This window comes from Cricetulus griseus, chromosome 5 (genome assembly GCF_003668045.3).
Source record: "Cricetulus griseus strain 17A/GY chromosome 5, alternate assembly CriGri-PICRH-1.0, whole genome shotgun sequence".
Lineage (NCBI taxonomy): Eukaryota > Metazoa > Chordata > Mammalia > Rodentia > Cricetidae > Cricetulus > Cricetulus griseus.
The window spans coordinates 105,220,718-105,240,834 of record NC_048598.1 but is presented as its reverse complement, the minus strand read 5'-3'; the positions used below and the strand labels follow the sequence as shown (position 1 = coordinate 105,240,834).

At 46.6% G+C, this 20,117-nt stretch overlaps 1 protein-coding gene across 8 annotated transcripts in view; it reads right to left on the bottom strand.

Moving 5' to 3' along the window:
* Ttc7b (tetratricopeptide repeat domain 7B) overlaps positions 1-20,117 on the bottom strand; it is a 275,916-nt gene that overhangs the window by 232,613 nt on the left and 23,186 nt on the right. For 7 of the 8 annotated variants that reach the window (XM_035445975.1, XM_035445976.1, XM_035445977.1 and 4 more), the window contains exon 3: positions 15,806-15,974. In XM_035445975.1, the coding sequence (XP_035301866.1) occupies positions 15,806-15,974 (169 nt within the window). The remainder of the gene's footprint in view (positions 1-15,805; positions 15,975-20,117) is intronic. The other variant, XM_035445979.1, reaches the window with a different exon arrangement.

Genomic DNA, 20,117 nt, shown 5'->3' with positions numbered 1-20,117 from the left:
TCCCCCCACTTCTTGTATATCTAGAGAGTCCTACCACAAATCTTTGTGCGCTGTTTCTCATGGAAGCCTATGCCTTTGATTCTTTTGGCTACATAGCCAGGCATGAACTAGTAAGTAGATCATGTTGGGCAACTCTTTTCTGTTGTGCTATTTTAAAGCTTTGTTTGAAAAGAAAAAGCATACCTACTACCTAACTCTAGATCTGCTGGACGAAATACTAAAGTAAAGGTGTGGGGGGGATTTGAACAGACAACTGGCTTTGAACCCTTGCTTTTCCACACAATTGTCAGGGACACACTGTCTACCGTTTGGAGACTCCTCATCACACGCATGTGCTGGTGACAATGCAGTGGCTGGCATTCAGAAAACACTCAGCAAATAGTCACCACCTTCATTAGCAGGCATCTTCCCCGTGCCAGTGACACGTCTCTTCCATTGTCTTTTCAGGGATATCTAAAAATACAGGAAAGCCTCAAGCAGAACATTAGCATCACCCACATTCCAGCCCCTCCGAGTTAAGTGCAATTAACACAACTACCACAGGCCTCTGATCCCAATGTGATGCCTTGTCACTCTGGTTGTGGCTCATTTGCTCCCAGAGAAGACTTGTCACACACTCTGGACTCTGCAGTGCAAGACGGAACCCCTGTCCATCCCACTACAGCAAGAGTGACAGTGACCAGGCTACACATGCAACTGGTCTCGCCTCACTGCACAAAACCCCAGTGAGCAGCAACTAGATGTGGTGTCCTGGCTGGGACGGACTTCTCTGAATAGTCCCTTCTCTAACAAGGTAACAGGGCAAGTAGGACGGACGGAAGGCCGCCTTTACTGAGGCAGCTAAGACTGAGCCTGCTGACCTTAGTTTGACCCCTGCAACTTATCCTCTCACCTCCACATACGTGCACACACATGCATATGTGCACACACATACATGCACACGCAAAGGTACCAAATAAACAAATATGGAAACTTTAAAGCTTTAAAAAGAATTCAGAACAGGCCCCTCAGCAGACTTTCACTTCGAGCTCTGTCCTCGACCTTTCTATGGACCCTCTGAATTCCTGCTGCCCCCAAAATGAAAACCAGTGAGAAGTCGAGTGACACAAACAACATTAAATATGAATGTGGGTCGGTGGCAGTAAAAGGACTTGTGCTCTTCTTACAGCATCTAAATATAAACAGGAAGCTCTGACAGCAACCTGAGATGATGGCCCATTCCATAGTGTGCAGCCTCCTACCACAGTCTCGACCTCTCGGTGGGAATGGTGGGGAGACCAGAGGGCATGGACAGCTTGCTAGTAGTTCTCCACTCCATCGAGGCCAGGCACCATCCCTCCCACAAGCCCCATTCCCCGCAGCCTGGGCTTTTCCCCATTGCAGAGTCTGCACATAGGAGCCCTGCAGTGACCCACTTCTGCCGTCCACACCCAACACACACTGACTTTTCTATAAACAACCCAAAGTGATCTCAAAGCTTCAAATGTAGAAAAGCAGCTTCTCAAAGAGAAACAACGGGGCCACGATGGTCCTGTCCCCTTGGGACACATAAGCATGTGGCCTCTGAGACCCTCTGAGACCCTGTGGGATTAGCAGGGTCCATCCTGATTCCTCACCCAAAAAGCTTTCTACTTCGGTAGCTGCTTGGGACACGGCCCCCAAAAGACCCGAGAACTGTCTGTTCTACTGCTCTAAGGCCTCACCTAGAAGGTCATGGTCATTTGCAAACACGCAATTCCTAAAGCTTGAAATTCTGTCTCTTCAAAGACTGTCAAGAAACTCTTGGCTTCCACATGGCTACCCTTACTACCTGGCATTTTCTACCCAGGAAGACACAGGGCACAGCTCCTGCTAATGCTCTACTACCCTGGCACATACTTCCTTTCTCTTTTCGAAGGTCCCTGTGTTACTCTCCATCTCTGCTGAAGCTGTCCCCAGGGCACTGATGGCAGTCTGGTCCTCGCCCAAAATGGGTGGATAAGCCTGGGTGTGACCCAGCTGCACAAAGACAGACTGTGCAGCTTCCTCCTTGAGAAAGCTGTGCCCCCAGACCTTCCTCACTAAGCTCAGCTTTCTCCTGGCATCTCTGAATTCCAGGTTAATAACACAACTATCCTGATCTCAGACTGCAGATGCCAACTCGGCTTGGTGGACACTGTGTCAGCCTGCCTTGTGGCAGGGCAGGGACCATGAGTGACAAGTGACAGTCAGATACTAGCAGTCGGGTGTGGGACACGCCTGGAAGAGAGCAACTCCGCATGCACAACAGTGGTTCTTGTCTGGGCCTTGACAGGGCTCCTGCGACCCCTGGTGGCAGCTGCCAGCACACAGCACAACGACCTTTGGTCACAATAAAAAGTCTTGATCCTGACAGAAGAGGCACCAAGTCGACTTGCTATGGAATTCTGGGTTCTAGGCTTTTAACATGTCCAGAGCTCCAAAGTGCCCCCAATGTCCTCAAATAAAGAAGCCAGAGAACTGGCTGTGCTGCTTAGGAAAGGCTGTCCATGACCTCCTGCAGGGTCCACACCGGCTGTACGAGCCTTTGCTCGGTGCACCTCACAGCAACCAGGACCAGCCTCCGTGTCAGTCAGGGCCTGCAATCTCACGGGGAAACAGTGAAGAGGTGGACTGCTGAATCTGCATCTGGCAGCCCTCTTAAACGGGGACCCCATCTATGTCTGTCTCTAGGGTAGCAAAGGTCAAGGGGAATACGCAGAAATGCTTAGACCATGTCTAGAAGACATCTTACATGCTGTAATCACCAGGAATTTAGTACTGCATCCCAGACCTGGGATGCCCTAGTCCCTAGGTAACATGAGTCTGTCTGTCTCGGGAGCTGTAGTGTGCTCTACACAGCTGTTGCCACCTCTGCTGGTCACTGCTTAGGGCACTGGACAGGGACAGCCAGCCAAAGTGGGACCCAGCTTCCTGCTCTGCACCCTCCCCAGCACACTACGGACAGCTACACTCGGTGCCTCACAGAAACACTCTCCTTTTCCACAGAACAGTCTGTGCTCTGCTTCCGCCCCAACAGAGCTCAGAGCTTCCCAAATATGGGTGTGTGTGTGTGTTTTCTTCTTCTTCATTTCCAAAGCATATGAATATCTGGGGGAAGAGAATGAGCACTAGACACGGTTTAGCAGCCACAGGAGACTACAAGGGATTGTGACAAGCAAGGCCTGCACTCAGGATCTAGTTAGTCAAAACACAAGAGCAGCCCAGGTGATAGTCCACATCAGACCAGCTCTGTACAAGCCCGGGCCCCTCGGGGATCCTAGAAGGAGGAAGCTGACTCCCAAGAACAAAGTCCTAAGTGACTAGCACACAGTGCTGGAGCCACCTACATTGTACAGGCCCTTTATCCAAGCAGGCTGAGAGGCAGTCCATAAACCCTGAAGGTGAGTGTGGGCAGGAGAGGGGCTCCAGACAGAATGACGGGCTTCAAAGCATGCCCAAGACCACATCAATGTCCATCTAAAGTAGACAGGATTTCAAACACATGGAAAATCTCTGATTAAGCAACCGGTGTCTGTGTGAGTAGAGTTCATCACCAGCTGTGCACCCCTGCAAGCCAGGGCAAAGCTTTAATGACCAGTCTCATGCAGGCACCTATGTGGCAGACTATCCTTGCTGCCAGTGCTTGGTGCAAGGTGAGAAGTTTAGACATGACATAGCCTCAATGCCCATGTATTTGCTGATTCCACAAATTAATTAATTATACAATCTACTGGAGAGAGGCAAGTGGCAGATGTGAAATAATTAAACAAAAGCTGAGTGCCAAACTCAATTGTACTAACTATAAATAGAGGTGGGATCAGAGGAAGGCGGGGCAGAGTCTACATGCAAGAACGATGTCATTGAGGCTGGACCCAGCTCAGGGTAACAGAATAAGGCCACGGTGGAGGAAGACAAACCCAGTTTAGGAGTGGGCCTGGAAAAGGTGAGGGCAGGTGAGTGGGCAGGCAGGCAGTCTGGAGAAGAGGGTGGGTGGACATAGCAGGAGATGTGGCCAGACTGGCCATCTGGGAGCTACAGTCCACAAATCTATAAACACAACATGTGCCTACATTTAGCAGAAAATTCACTAAGAACCTAAACTTTGAGCATAGGGAAAAGATGACTTTTTTGGTCAAATCTTACTTTTCCATGGTCCAGTTTAGATTTCAGTTTGACTTGTCCTGTCTGACATTCAGGTCACTGTCTAGGTCCTGCCTTCATCATATATGGACACCCCCTATCTCCACCCCCGAGCCACTACAGGAAATACTGACACAGGGAGAAAGGTCCATGTCACTCAGACACCTCCTTCCCTAGACCAGAGCCCTACAGATAACTCTGTAACTTCCTGGGGCACCAAGCTCAGTCCTTGCTCTCCTCTTTCCCTGTGGTCCTCTGTGTGAATGTCAGCCTCCCTACTGTATATGCAGAGAACCCTCTAATCCTAACCAATAAACTAGTAGCCTAGAAACTCCTTTAGGCCGATCAGGTTCCCAGGGCAGAATTCATCAGAATTCATCATTTCTTCTCCAGCCCTGCATGTCCTTGCAGTCCAGGGAGTCACTCTTCCTGTGATGCTCGGCTGCTTCAGTTGTTCCCTGTCCTTCCTTCTCCCCACACTCACTTGCCTCCATAGCCCCTTACACACACACACACACACACACACACACACACACACACACACACACACACACACAGAGCTTCTGTGTCTCTTTCAAATGCCTTTCAGTGCCTTTCAAAAGCTTCCCAGTTCTGACATGTCTGTCCTGGCCTTGGTGTAACCCTGTGTACTTGGAATCTAGGCTTTGGCTGCATTGTCAGTATCTGTCAGGACCAATGAGGACAGAGGAAGCATGCTAGTTCTTTGAAAGGAAGGGGAATTAATGTTTATAACTGTCTGCATAAGAGATGGAAGATGAAGGAGAAAAGTAACATGGTTACCCACCCAAGATCCAACGTTGGCAGTAAGCTGCTGCCATCACAAAGGCTGGAAAGCCCAGAAGCAGGAGGTGGAGTTGAAAGAGCCAGAAGCTGGGGTCATTGCTCGGGAGTTAAACAGAGGGGAGTTTTCATTTGTCAGGAGCTGGACATAACATGACTTTTCTCTCACCCTACCCGATGTCTTCCAGCAGTGCCTCCTGGTGGCCAAAGCCAGACACAAATCAACTGACTAGCCCAGGGAAATAGCAGAAGTCAGAGCCTCTGAGATGCAGAACACAGATAGAGGGGCCAAGAGCCAGCTCACAGCCTCCCAAAATCCTTCTTCCTTACAGTCTTCAATTCCTTCCTACCTAGTCTTCGTTCTGTGCCAGAAAGATATTATTACTTATACATTCATGAAAGCCCTTCTTCCTGCTTAAAATTTGCCAATAGCTGGCAGCTTCCTGGCAAGAGAAGAAGCAGAATTTGTCCACTGGACTGATGCTGTCAATCAACTCATGTACAGGAAGTGCTGTTTGCTTTGACTATGATGTGTACTGAGCTGGCTTAATAACACAGGGCACGTCACTATTCAAATTATCCCTGAAAGATGAAGTCAGAGTATTCTCTAAGCTGTCAACCTTGAAAGTAGAGCCAGCTAAAAAGAGCCATGGCTGTTTGTCACTGCCGAGTGGCTCAGCACCCCACTGAAAAGATGCCATACAGCTGGGTATATGGTGCCATATAGCTGGGTGGTACATAGCTCTAGTTCCACCTACTCAGGAGGCTGAGGCAGGAGGATTGAAAATTCAAGGCATGCTTGGGCAACAGAGTGAGACTGTCTCCAAAAGAAAGTCAAAACAAGCAGAACACCACCACAACAAACACCGATATGACAACAGATGCCACACATAGAACAATGTGGAGCATGGGTAAAGACTTTATATCTTGTTAAAGAGACAGAGTCAACAATTAAAAACCTTCTACAAAGAAAACCCCAGGCACATGGGAATGTCTAAAAGAAAAGTAACGCCAAGAAGCCCAAGTGGAGGGCATGCTTTATCTTCTGACGTCAGCGTCTTCACAACAAGGTCAAGCTCATCACATGGACAGTACTCGTGGCCCACAGGAATGCAGATGTGAAAATTATTGACAAGAGTAACACACCAAACCCAGCCACACAGAAAATGGCCAGACACCATGACCAAATGGGAGGCATCCCGGGAATACAAGACTGATCTAACATGGAAATCACCACATTGAAAGAATGAAGCACACAAATTACGTGATCTTCATAACAGGGAAAAAGCACCATGGATTCTCTAGCACACATAAGAAATTTCTACCTACAAACTAGAAATAAAAGAGAACTTCTTGGAGTTGCTAAAATAAAAAATGAAAACTCTATAGGTAATCTAAACTTAATCATAAAAGACAGAACGTATCCCTCACAATAGCATCAGCTCTGGTCACTTCCATTCGCCACCATTAATGAGAAGGTACTGGAAGGACCAGCCTGTGCAACTGTGCAACAAAGGAACAAAGGAAGAAGTAAAGCTATCTGTTTCTGCAGATATCATAATGTTATATAGGAAACACTAAAAACAATCCTTTAAAAAACTATTAGAGCTTATAGAGTGCAGTTGGGCTGTGGAATATGAAACAAACACAAGAAAACCAGCTGCATTCCAATGGCAATGAGCAATCTCAAAATGAAATCAGGGAAACAATCCTACTTATAGTAATATAAAAAAAAAGAATAAAATGCTTAGGATAAAATGTTTAAAGGGAATATAAGATATGCATACTCAAAAAAACCCTAGGCAATATTTTAAGTGAAAGAAGGCATTCCATGTTCATGGATTAGAAGATAACAACGCTGGCCAAATTCACCTATAGATTCAACATTGCCCCAGTCAACACTTGTCCTGTGCTAATTTACAATCTGTCCTAAAGTTTATGTGGAGATTTAAGGAATCAAAAGAGATGAGACAACCTTGAGAAAGAATAACAAATCAGAAGACTGCACAAGTCCAAAGCTTATCACAAGGCTACAGGGATGATGACAGCATAGTACAAAGGACAGACAGTGGCCAGTGGAGTCCAGAGATGAGCAGTCACAGTTATGATCAACAATAAGGATGAGGAGGCTGGGCAGCCACGGCGGCGGCAGCGGCGGCGACGGCAGCAGCAGCAGCAGCAGCAGCAGCAGTGGCGCACACCTTTAATCCCAGCACTCGGGAGGCAGAGGCAGGTGGATCTCTGTGAGTTCAAGACCAGCCTGGTCTACAAGAGCGAGTGCCAGGATAGGCTCCAAAGCCACAGAGAAACCCTGTCTCGAAAAAACAAAACAAAACAAACAAACAAACAAACAAAAAAATCCAATAAGGATGAGGGAAAGAATAGTCTTCTTAACAATGGCTCTAAAACAACAGGAACTCCACATGCAAAAGAATGAATCTGGACCCTTCCCTTATAAAAATAAATGAAAATTAACTCACAATGGAGTTTATGAGTTAACACAAAGTTCTTTGTAGAATAAAAAAGGAATAAATCTTCCTCACCTTGATTAGGCAATGATTTCCAGATACAAAATCAATAAAGACACTGGGCTTAATGAGAACTCAGCTTTCCAAAGGACACTGCTGCAGTAACATGGTAATAACACATCACTACAGCCATGGACCACAGAAGCTTCTTTGTGCAGCACGTGCTGTGAGTCCCCAAACTGGGCAGTATGAGAGCCCAGGGCAAGAGGCTTTAGCCCTAAGTGGGATGGGTGTCTTTATCAAACTCTTCTCCTCAAGGCTCAGGGATCTAAGCAGAAGAAGAGGTGGAAAGATTCTAAGAGCCAGGAGATGGCAGATGACTCCAGGGAAACAGTCATGCAGACACAACAGGGCTGGTACACATATGAATTCACAGAGACGGTGATGGCACACATAAGACCTGCAAGTTCAAATTAGACAAAATCCCATCATGGATAACAAAAGAAGAGAAGAGAGCACAAAATCTCACTCCTAACAAAGGAGCTATTTGCAACTGATGGCCGTAGGGTAAGGGAAAAATCACCTGTGTACAGCTGAGAATCCTTTGGAAAACAGTTTTCAGTTCCTCAAAACGGTAAACTCAAGAGGTACCCCATGACCCAGTGACTCTCACATATACTTCTAGTTAGGTACATGAGGCAAATGAAAATGCATGGCCATCCCAATCTATACACAGCTACCTGCAATAGCATTATTCGTTTTAAAGATTTTCAATAACGCACAAATAATTCATAAATGTAATGAAACTCAGGCTGTTAACACTGTGTGCAAGTACCTTTACCCACCGGGACAACTCGTTGGCGCTAGGTTTGTGCTTTTAAATAACAAATTTATTGACATATAATTCACATATTTTGCCATGAAATTCAACCTTTAAAAGTTATACAGTTTTTAGTATATTGGAGTTTTGTAACCAGTACCACAATTGATTTTAGAAAATTTTCTCACCTCTCAGAAGAAACTTATACTGATTAGATAGCAATTACCTGCCAGTGTCCAATCCACTCAACACCCATAGTTAACTGCTATACATTGTGTCTATAAATTTACTTATTCCAGAGATTTTATATAAGTTACATTTACAATAAGTTTTTAGTATCTGACTCTTTGACATAGCATGCTTTCAAGATTCAGAGATGTTAGAGCATGTATCATTCTTTTTTATGGTTGGATAATATTCCATAGTGAGGCTTGTTTTTGTTAGTCTTTTAAATTGGTGGGCATGGGTTGTTTATACTTTTTGGCTATAAAAAATAATACTATTAAAAAAAAAAAAGAAAAAATAAGCCAGGCATTGGTGGCGCACGCCTTTAATCCCAGCACTCGGAAGGCAGAGGCAGGTGGATGTCTGTGAGTTCCAGGCCAGCCTGGTCTCCAGAGCGAGTGCCAGGATAGGCTCCAAAGCTACACAGAGAAACCCTGTCTCGAAAAACAAACAAAAAAAACAAAAAAAAAAAAAAAAAAAAAAGAAAAGAAAAGAAAAGAAAAAGAAAAAATAATACTATTGGGCCTGCAAGATGGTCCAGCAGGTCAGGGCATTTGCCACTAAACCCAACAGGCTGAGTTCAGTCCCCAGAACCCATGTAGGGAAAGCACTGACTCCTGCAATTGCCCTCAATCTCTATACGTGTGCTGAGGTACGCACACACACAAACACACACAAAGTATTTTTTCAGCTATAAACTGTTTTCTGGAAAGATGGTGGAACGGAAATTTGTCTTCCAACTTAGGAACAGGCATGATTTATCTGCCATAGTGCTGGCCACACGGAGAAGGCTTGCACTCACACTGAAGGAAGTCAGGCACATAGGTTGTGGCACACCTGAGGAAATGGGCTCAAAGGAGGCAGGTTTCTCCTAGCCCACAGATGCAGAGGTTTCAGCTGAGGGTCACCTGGTCCCACCACATGAACTGTGATGAGCTATGACACGACATGGAGAGGGTGCAGTGAGGCTCAGATGGAAGGGGGCAGGGACAAGGTGACCTCTCCAGAGGACCCCAGGAACCTCATTTTTTCTAACTAGGCCCCATCTCTTCTTTCCGTTATCTCTTTCTCGTATCTCCCAACATAGCTCTACCAGCTGGGGTCCAAGCTTCAACACACGAGCCTGGGAGGACATTTCATATTCAAATCCTAACACAAACCCAGCCATTCTGTAGAACAATCTAGAAAATCTTCTCTTTTGATACAGAACCTCTACTTCTGGGAATTTCCTATGGAAACCATGAGGAACAAATACAAAGACCAAGCTAGGAGGGTGTACATGACTGTCTTAGAGATAAGGTGAAAAGCTAAAAACAAGAGCTGTGTCCAAATAGAGGCCTAAACAACACCTTACCCACACAATAAAAACTTGGGTAATTGCCAAAAACAGCAGAAATATATCTCTTCTTAGGAAAAGGGTTCAAGAACTCTAGAAAGGTGAAAATATACAGAAACAGAGTATATAAAAAATGTCATTTTTACAGAAAAACCCAAACTCATGCATGGTAAGTATAGGAGGGTCTGTAGAACACAGTAGATTGCTAATAGCTACACCTCTGGGGAGATGGTATTTCCATGTCCTTTTGACGTGTCCATAAACTGTACATATAATACACATACATTTTGTCTACACTGTGGGGAAGGGTCAAGTTCTCAATCCAGGGACAACTAGAAACACCACTCCTTGCTCTAGTTAGACCTTTAACCCAAGCAAATAATTGTGCAAGAGGGCAAGGGCTTCACTGTTATGCAGATGTGAGGTGGAGGCAGCCATCTTGCTCCCAACTCTGGCACACTGAGATGACCCTACACAAAGGCCCTTCTCTTGACCTGCACTGATATCTCAAAGCATTTCTCACTTATCACCTTTGGTCTTCGCCACACTCTTATGAGAATACTGTTAGCCCTATTTTGTAGGGGAAAACCCATGCGAGTCAGATACAGAACAGCAGAGTGTCCAGCGTCAGGGTCGTGTACACACCACAGATTCTGGGGTCCCTGGCCTTGCTTAGAACTCCAGCTCTGCACTACCCAGATCCCTCAGCTTCTTCGCAGGGAATGACAACCCTAGAACTCCCTGGAAAAGTGTATTCCCCCAGTCTGTCACTCCACATACCTTCTCTAGAGCTCTTTGTAAAAGCCAATCCAAGGGAGCTGTGACAGTTGCAAAAATTTCTGCAGACTGACACTGAACTTCTTGTTGTTCCCCACTAACTGCCCAAAGTGAACCAGACAGATGTAGCTTTTCCTCTCTAGAATTCTCCGCCTGTGTGCATGAGCTCCTACACTTCTCCAGACTGCTATTCCCCGGGAACCCACTTCTTCAGTGTCTACCTACTGGACAATCTGCACCCAAGGCCACAGTGACCCTGCCACAGGCAGACCCAGCTCCTCCCTGTTTTGCCTGTCAGCGCTGCCTCAATGAAGAAAAGGGACAGAAGGCTCTGGACCTATCGGAGGACATGGGCAGTCTGGAACCAACCCCCACCACACCTAAACTCTCTCAGTAGCCAAGAACAGAGCCTCAGCCACGACCAGAGAGTATCAAGAAGCCTGTCTCTATTCCTAAGAAAATTGGGGAAACTGCCTAGAAACACTCCCTATTCCAGGAGGGAAAACTAAACTTTGAAAGGAAATTCATTCCCTAAGTCACCCTGTTGGGGTGGGGTGGGATGGGGTTTTATCTCTTCCTGTCACAGGGTGTTGTTAGAATTTGCCCTATGGAAAAATGAGCGAATATACTTCCATAGTTTTGTTTTCTTTCAAACTGAGTGAGAGACAAATCCTAATTAAAGATACATTCATACTTCCTCGGTGGTATTAATGTGTCATATTCTAGTCACAGCTGCCTGCCACCTTAAGAATTACCAATTCAATCTGTTCTCAGGCTTTTTTGAGAACACCCACGTGCCCAGGACTAAGGAAAGTGTGGTGGTCAATGAGCAATGCCTAACAGTGCCCGTCATCAGTGGGTCATCTCCAGGGTGAATGCCAGTCACCTGTGCATCATCTCAGAGATGTTGACTTAGTCTGGCTCTCTCCTGGGAGAAGACCCTCAAAAAAGCAATTCCAGGAGCTTCTTTCTTTGCTGACAGATGCTCCAGGTCTAACCTGTGGGCTGATCACACTGAGCTGAAGTGTGTGGGTGTGTGAAGACCCTGCTTTCAAGCTGAGATTGGCTAAGACACAAACCTTTTTGGACATGTCCTGTCTAAAGACTATGGCTCCCAAGCTCTGAGGAAACTGGCAGATTTGTGAAGTCTGGCCTGAGAGCTCTCCTGACCTCTGCATGCAGCTAGCCCACTGTGGAAGGCAGTAGGGGCTGGAATGGTTCTAAGCAGTAAGACAGGTGATAAGCACTGAGACACTCTGTGAAGGGGAGCCTGTACATAACCAGCTGTCACCTCTTCACTGCTATTCCTCTTCACACACTGCCAAGAAGCAGAGAGGCCTGTGAAGCCCGCAGTCTGTGGAGAATGCTAGCTAGTACCACAGGTTGGACCCCTGACTTCTGGTTAGCAGGGGAAGCTAGAGCAGAGGAGCCCAGCCCAAGGATATTTCCCCTCCTCTATAATCCCTCCTCACCAGCATCTCCAGCACACTCCAGAGGAAGAGTCGTGTAGCACCACGGGAATGTTTGCTCCTGAAGAAACATTCTTGGACTGACTGCACATCCCAACATGGAAGGCCTTCTGTGATGAAATCATTAATGCAAAAAAAAAAAAAAAAAAGCTGGGCATTGGTGGCGAACACCTTTAATCCCAGCACTCAGGAGGCAGAGGCAGGCAGATCTCTGTGAGTTCAAGGCCAGCCTGGTCTCTAGAGTGAGTGCCAGGATAGGCTCCAAAGCTACACAGAGGAACCCTGTCTTGGAAAAAAAAATCATTAATGCAGACGGCCCCAAGTCAGTCCTGGACAAGACTAATGAGGTTCAGGGCACACATCCAGGTCCTGCGCCCAAGCAACCCTATTTGGATACCTCTCCAGCTGCTCTAAGTAGCTCTTCAGGTCTCATCATTAGGTCAGCTGCCCCTAGAGCTTTCTGTCCATCATAGCCAGGAAGTACAACCAAAAGGCAGCAGTGTGTTCACGCAAGCAAGCCAGCCTCTCTCTTGCCCCTAACTGCATGTTTGAGGTCAAGTCCAAGGGACACCCAGAACAGAAACAAGCAACTCTTGCTCCTCTGCCAGAGGCTGTGCTGAGTGCTTTATGTGCATCTCTCTTCCAACCCACTACTATATCCTCTAGGGATGAGAAAACCGAATCAGTAAGTGATGCCTTGCCCACAATCCTTGGACTTCAAGACCCTATGAATAAGAGCAGAGATGTCAAACTCAGGTATAGGAAGAAGAGCCAATGAAGGATTCTATAAAGCCCCCCACCCCCACCCCAGCACAGTATGTTTTCTCTACCTAGGACAGAAGTCACAGAGCTAAGGAGAAAAGTTTCTCATCAAGTATTCTCCTTGGGCAGAAAGACTGTAAGAGCCAGAGTCAGAGAGTTTGCTATGAGACTGTGTCTCCTAGTAAAGTCAGAAGCTACACGCATAAAGTCTCTTCAACATGACTGCCTCAACGGAAGCTGAACAAGGATGACTCCAGTAGACACACCAAGGTAGATAGGGGAAAGACCAGAGGACATCAACCCTACACAAAGAACTACAAGCAACTAAGGATGTTGAGGGTGGGAGAAACAGTCTTCCCCAGAGAGGAAAGAGCACACCAACTCGTTATCCAATACCAAATGACCAGCCCTGAAATACACATTCAAGTAGCATTATACAAACTGAGCAGGCTATATTTAAGGAAATATATATATGTACATATGTGCACTACATACATGCCTACTGATGGTTATATATATTTAGGAATATCTATGTCATTTATGCAAAGTATATAACAATAGTCAATGTAAAAGAGGGTATAAATTTGAAAGAGCTAGGAGGAGTAAATGGGAAGGTTAATTATATTATAATCTCAAAAAATGTCAAAAAAGAAAGGAAGAAAGGAAGAAAGGAAGCTAGGAAGGAAGAAAAGAAGGTTCTCAGTAAAGAAACAGAGCTAGCATCTCAAGAGCTCCCCAGAGAGCTGGCCTGTCTTTGGACATCTCCATAAACTGGGTGGGCAAGGTATCTGTGACTGTCACCTCCGGTCCCCTCCTAGCTCTCCACTAATACTTCTTCAAGTTTTTTCACTTTATTCTATTCTTCTCTGTGTTTGAGTGTTTTGCCTGTGTATATGTATGTATGTGCATCACATATATGCCTACTGATGTTTATGAGCCACCATGTGGGTGCTGGGAATCAAACCCAGGTCCTCTGCAAGAACAGCAAGAGCTCTAAATCACTGAGCCATCTCTCCAACCTCACTAACATTCCTATTATACTACATGTCAGGTAACATTTTAAGATAGAGATAGAGAGATGGATGATAGATGATAGATAGATAGATCATTTTTTATAATTCTTATAACCCCTGGAGACTTTGACAAATGGAAAAACTGGGGTACAAGAGCTGTAACACTTCCACCCAAACACTGCACAGGCCCCAGCAGATGGCTAAGAGCTGGTGCTCACCATAGAATTGTGCATGGCCTCTCACCAGCTCTCTAGGCTCTCAGCATCTGTGTTCTTCAAGACTGCTGCTGTTTCTTCTAGGCCAAGTGGCCATCCACTGACCCAATATATGTGTGACTCTGCACTAACCAGAGCCACACTGCTAATTAGGTAGCCAAGGTCTCAGGAGTTGGTGTCAGTACTGTTTCTAAATGCCTGCTACTAAGCACATTATTACTCAGAGCCAAACTCAGGGACCACAAGACTGAGCAGGCAGTGCACTGTAGACAGACAACTTTGACTCTTCATTTTAAAACTAAGGAAAAAACAAAACAAAACAAAACAAAAACAAAAACCCTGGACTCTGATGCTAAGAAGGCCCAGAGTCACCCAATAGCCCTAGCCAACAAGGCAATTCCTGGCTACAGCCCACCAGGCCCCAGGCTGGTCGGTAACTGGAAATTACCTAATGAAGATTCGCTCATTCTACAGTATTGTTCCTGGCCTGGAGAGGCATACATCCATGTGGGCTTGCACACACAGCTAGCTCTAGCAGCCTAAGACCTGTGAGGAGATGGAGTGCACCAGAGAGAGAGAGAAGTGGCTCAGGCCTAGCTCCTTAGACATAGGCAAACAAAGACAGACGCTCTCAGGACCTGGGAGATGGTCTCAAAGGACCATGTCCATTAAGCTGCCTGAGTGGCCTGTCAAGAGCGGTGTATCTTTTCCCAACGCACAGGGACATTTAGATAATTAGATGAACCCAGCAGTTCTGGAGGCTCCAGGGAACTGGGTGAGGCCATCAAGCCTGTCACAAATCTCTTAAGAAGCAAACCTTGGGCTGAGGCCTTGTTCGGTGCTGCATGGATGAGTGATTCAGACAGGCTGGACCACTTGCAGCCCCACATCTCAGCAGCCTGCAGAGGGCAGCCCCCTGCTCCTGTGCCAGCTACACAGTCAGGTACCATGTGAACTAGGATGGCCAGTGGCTGGAGGCAGAAGAGAGGCTCACACTGCCCATTTATGAATGCCGTGGCCTTAGGAAGCCCAGTTCTGAGTGTCCCTCTGTCTGGAAGCATCCCTAGCCCTGCCAGTCCAGAGAACCTTCTACTTCTAAAAAGCCACCACTGTCTCACTCAGCCTTTTCACAGGGGTTTCTTGTCTGGGCTGACATGAAAGTATCAGGTATTGAGCACTGAGTAGGTGCCAGGTGCCACAGCAAGTGCTTTCTGTTCATGATTTGGCCTCCTCCTCATTACCGTATGACACAGGTATGACAGAAGAGGGATCAGAAGCTTGGCGATAGCACTAGCCAGATAGCATACATACTACCTTCCATGTTTCTGCTCACGAGACCACATCCTCTCACCCAAGACTGCAAGCCGCTTAGAGGCAGGAAAGAGCAGCTACACTTTGTTCATCGCTTGAATGCAGACCCATCAGAGGACTGTTACAGGAATTCATCAACTGGCCTTAATTAGCCCAAATGTAACACTAACAAATAACATAGTTGGCCACGTGGCCAGATGGCCATATGAAGTGAATTCTTGTATATGCTGTGCAGCCACTTAACTATGGAAAAAATTCACTGCAGAGATGGTATAGTATGTAGAAACTTCATCAAAATATGAAAACTGTAGACCTGAGGCTCTGAGGAAACAAGGTGTTCTGGGCTTAACGTCACCCAGCATGTGCAGTAGGCCTGACCCTGGTGGCCTTGCTGGGAATAGTCAAGTTAATCACCCACCAAGGGCACAAAGGTCACACAGGGGCCGAGGGGAGAGCATGCTGCCTCACCTTTGGTAGCATAGGCCTCAGCGATCATCCGCAGCCTGTAGGGGGGTACAGCTGTCAGCGGCAAGTCGTCGAGGCCCACCCGGGCATAGATGTTCAGGGCTTCTTTATAATCTCCTTCCACACAATTCAACTTGGCCATGATCAGATTGGATTCTTGTAGGAATTCTGACTAGAAGGAAAAAGACAGGGAAAAAAAAATGCCTACATTATTACATGCAATGTTCCTTAGGGCCCTGCCACTTGCTGCAGGAAACCCCACTAGAGCCTCCCAGGAAAACTTTCATATGAATTTACACACATAGCACTATTAGTCAGAATAGCCCAAAGTGCAGCAACCCAAGTGTCAATCAAAACCCAAGATAGTCATAAAGCAATTACTGTCATAATAAGAAAAAATGAATTGCCGATACATGATACAACAGGGACAGCTCCACAAAGACTACCAAGTGAACAAGAAGTCACAAAAGGCCCTATGACATAGTCATCCCCATTGGTAAGAAAAGCCCCAAAGGGTTGAATTTACAGAATTGTCACTATGAGTGGGCTTGTGGAGCAGGAGGGTGACTACTAAGGACTACGGGCTTTCTCTTTGAGGTAATGAAAGGAAAGTTGATGGTTGCACAACTTCATGAATACATTGAAAGTCTCTCAAACTGTATGCTCTGCATGGTAGTTGGGCCAGTATGTGATTTATACCTTAATAAAGCTATGAGAAAGCAAAACTAATTAAAACCCCTGCAGCTCTCTGAAGGCCCAGGATGGACTGAGGAGGAAGCAGGCTTCCAGGGCAAAGCAGAAAATGTGAACATTGTCTTAGAAGAGGCGGGTGCCTGACATCCAGGCGCTCCTGCTCAGGGTTGTGGAGCTATACCCAAGAAGGAACCCAAGCCACACAAGGTCAAGATTTTCAAAGGGTACAAAGGCAAAAGACATTTCCCATGAAGCCAATCATGATTGGGAAGCTGAGATTACTGACCAGGGTCCCCTTCTTGAGGCTGAGGGCTGTAACAGTTAAGGGTTCCCCTTCCACCCCACACCCATTACCTACCGGTCTCATCTTCGGCTTGCCTCTCCTACACCCTAACAGCCAATGAGAGAGGAAGCACTCAGCTACCTAGATAAAGAAACAGCCCTTGTCCTCTCCCAGGACTTGTTCTTGAACTTAGCCATCCAAGGCTAAATTTACATATACCTAGAAACATACAGAGCCTGTAGCTTTAATTGGTTGGATGACAGGACACATGTGACCACATAGAGCAGAGCAGTTGTGCCAGCTAGGTGACTTCCAGGCAATTCTCAGAAGGGAAAAGAAGAGCCAGGCTGCCCTGGAGAAGGGAAGAGGGTGAGCAATGGGGGCCAATGTCAGCAAAAGGCATCAGAGTAGCCCAAGGGAGACACACCTGTGTAAGAACTCAGACATGTATTTGAAGACAAAAACTAAAGAAGACTTTTGTGAAGGGAGAGAAGGGTACAAAGAAGCCCCCCAGCACAGACACACTCCACCAATAGAAACGTTTCCTAGGGAAACCTCTGGCACCTTCCCCAGACCTCTGGAACTTGTGTTTAATGGGCATGGAGGTTCTGTTTGGGAAAATGAAAGAGTTGTGGCTGTACCACTTACTGCCACTGAGCTATTCACCTACAAATGGTTAAATGAGAAGCAATTTTATACAACATGTATTTGCCACAAGACAAACAGTTTAAAAGAAGGAAGCTGAAGGGCCATCTGAATCAGCTTGAAGGAAATGACAAGTCCAGAGGCACAGGACAGATGGTCTGGGAGGACCTTGCTGGTTGAGTCCATACACAGCATTGTACAGTGAGCAAATACCTCAGCCCAGCCAAGGCCACTAAGCTTCTCTGCTTTGGGGAGAAGAACCCAGCACATAGCCAGGGTTTTCCTGCCCATCATAAGTGGGTTTCCTGTCCTCTGACTTCTGGCCCTGATCTCTCTTGGCTGCATTGCCAGTTGGCTCTGCTCTTTCCATGTCTTGAGTCCCTGAAGACACAATGGACTATGGTCAAGAAAAGAAGCTTCACTTTAGCCGGTGTGAACAGAGAACATATCCAAGCAAAATCTGTGCGGCTCTAGAACATTCTTTACAAGTCGGGAGAAGGCACAAGCAAGCAACTGGAGAGAAGTCCAGTAGAAGCAGTGAGGTACTAGGAAAGGACGTGCACCTGGTGCAGTAAGGCACAGTTTTAAAGACCTCCACATCTGAGCCTCAGGACAACCCTGACAGACGGTAAGTTCAGAGATGCTAAGGAACTTCCTAAGATCACACACTCTGGAATTCCAACATGAAATTCAACATGAAATTCAACATTATTACCACATTGGGTTGCAGAGCATGGAGAGCAGAGACGTGAAACAAGTGGCTAGCTTTGCCAGAAGAAGGTAAGGGGTTAGGAAAAGAAATGAGCTAGATGTCTCCTTTTGATACACATTCAGAGTTTCAACCTCCAAGACACTGGGCTTGATTGGCTGTCACCATTGTCCCAGGGACCCACTGTTCCTCCACCTTCTCCTGCGGACCAGCACCAATGTAACCAGGAGCCTCCTGGTTAGGAAAAGATGCCAGGTAGACAACTGTACCCTAACTGTGAGCTGACGTCCAGCATGGGTCACAAGTTAGCCAGTGAAGACCAGCTTTTATGGCTCCAATTGCAGCAGTGTGTCCTTGATCACCTGGGCATCCTATGTGACAATAAAGCCCTTGAGTTAGTCTCTAGAGCCATGCTCATGCAGCAGAGAAACATGTAGACTGTTCACTCTGAGAAGCTTCCAGAGCCCATGACAGAGAATGCCTGTGTCAACATTGTCCGAGACCTGTTGCAACAGAGCAGAGGAGGTAGCCAGATAACAGAGGAACAACAGTTCAGAATGCAGGATCACAGCCTGAAGCAGCCAGGAACTGGGAAGGTCCAAAGGGATCATCTCAAAAAGCCCACTCCAAACCTACCAACACTGAGTCAGAGAAGAAAGGGACCCCTCCCCCCCAAGGTCACACAGAAAGCTGAGAGGAAACACAAGTTTCCAATCTAGAATTCCAAAAGAATATGGCCTCAAGGTTAGAGAGACTGCTCAGTGGTTAAGAGCATTTGTTGCTCCTGTAAAGGACCTGGGTTCAATTCCCAGGACCCATGTGGTGGCTTGCAACTATCTAGAACTCCAGTTCCAGGTGTTCTGGCACTCTCTTCTGGCCTCTGAGGATATCAGGCACACACATGTTGCACAGACATACATGTAGGCAAAGCACCCATACATATAAAATGAAAATTAAAAGAAAAAAAGACTATGGCCTGTCTGGAACTGAGGGTAGGAGAGGTGTGCACAACAGACAAGTGTAAATATCAGGAGTCAGCCCAGGAGGATCCTGGGACAGGAAGAAAAAGATGAAGGTAACTTATCAGATAAAAGGAAGAAGAAATCATATCTTCCAAAGTTCCCCAGAAACTTCTGTCCTCAGTGGAAAACATATTCTGGGAAGGACAAAGCGAGCACAAGATAAGCAGGCTGGGGGAGGTGCCGTCAGCTAAGCCAGGGCGAGAGGATCTAGGTTCACTCAGGAGGTGAGCCTCCAGGCACACCTGTGTGGGCTATATTTAGCATATGGGCATGCCTGAGGGATTAGCTGTGGTGGGATCTTACACTGTATACCAAGGAGAAAGCTGGCTGAACACAAGCATTCACAGCTTTCTGATGCTGGGTGTGACTGGCTGCTTCAGCTCCTCCTTCGTTCTTTGGCTTCTCTCCCTTGAGACTGAATACTCTCTCCCCTGAGTTACCTTTGTTGGGGTATTTTATCACACAACTAGGAAAAGAAACTAATACATTGAAAGTAATATCAGAGAGTGGCAGAGGTGGGGATTCTAGGGGTAGAGGAGGAGCAGGGCAACCAAGGAGAGCCAGCCTTTGTGAAAGGCAAAGGGGGTGCCAGGTTCACAGGAAACATGCAAGGAGAAATGTGTGAGAAGGAACAGATGAGCAGCGGAAGATGGAGGGGCAGTGCCTGGACCAGGAGGTAGGGAAGGGATTGCCAAGGGAGGGGTGGTTTCTGGCTCCCTCCCACAATGAGGCAACACCTGGCTATTGGCACCAGCTCTGGCCACAGGGTGTGTAACATTTATTAACCAGGTGATTTAAGTAAGAAACTATGTATTAATGTTGAATTATAATTAATAATGAGACTTTGTTTCAAATACCTGTGGAGAAATGATCCCCTTATTCATAAGGATGTGTCACTGTAAACTCTCATCAGAGACCTCTACTGGGCTGGAAGGCCCACAGGCCAGGCAGGCAGCCTAGGGT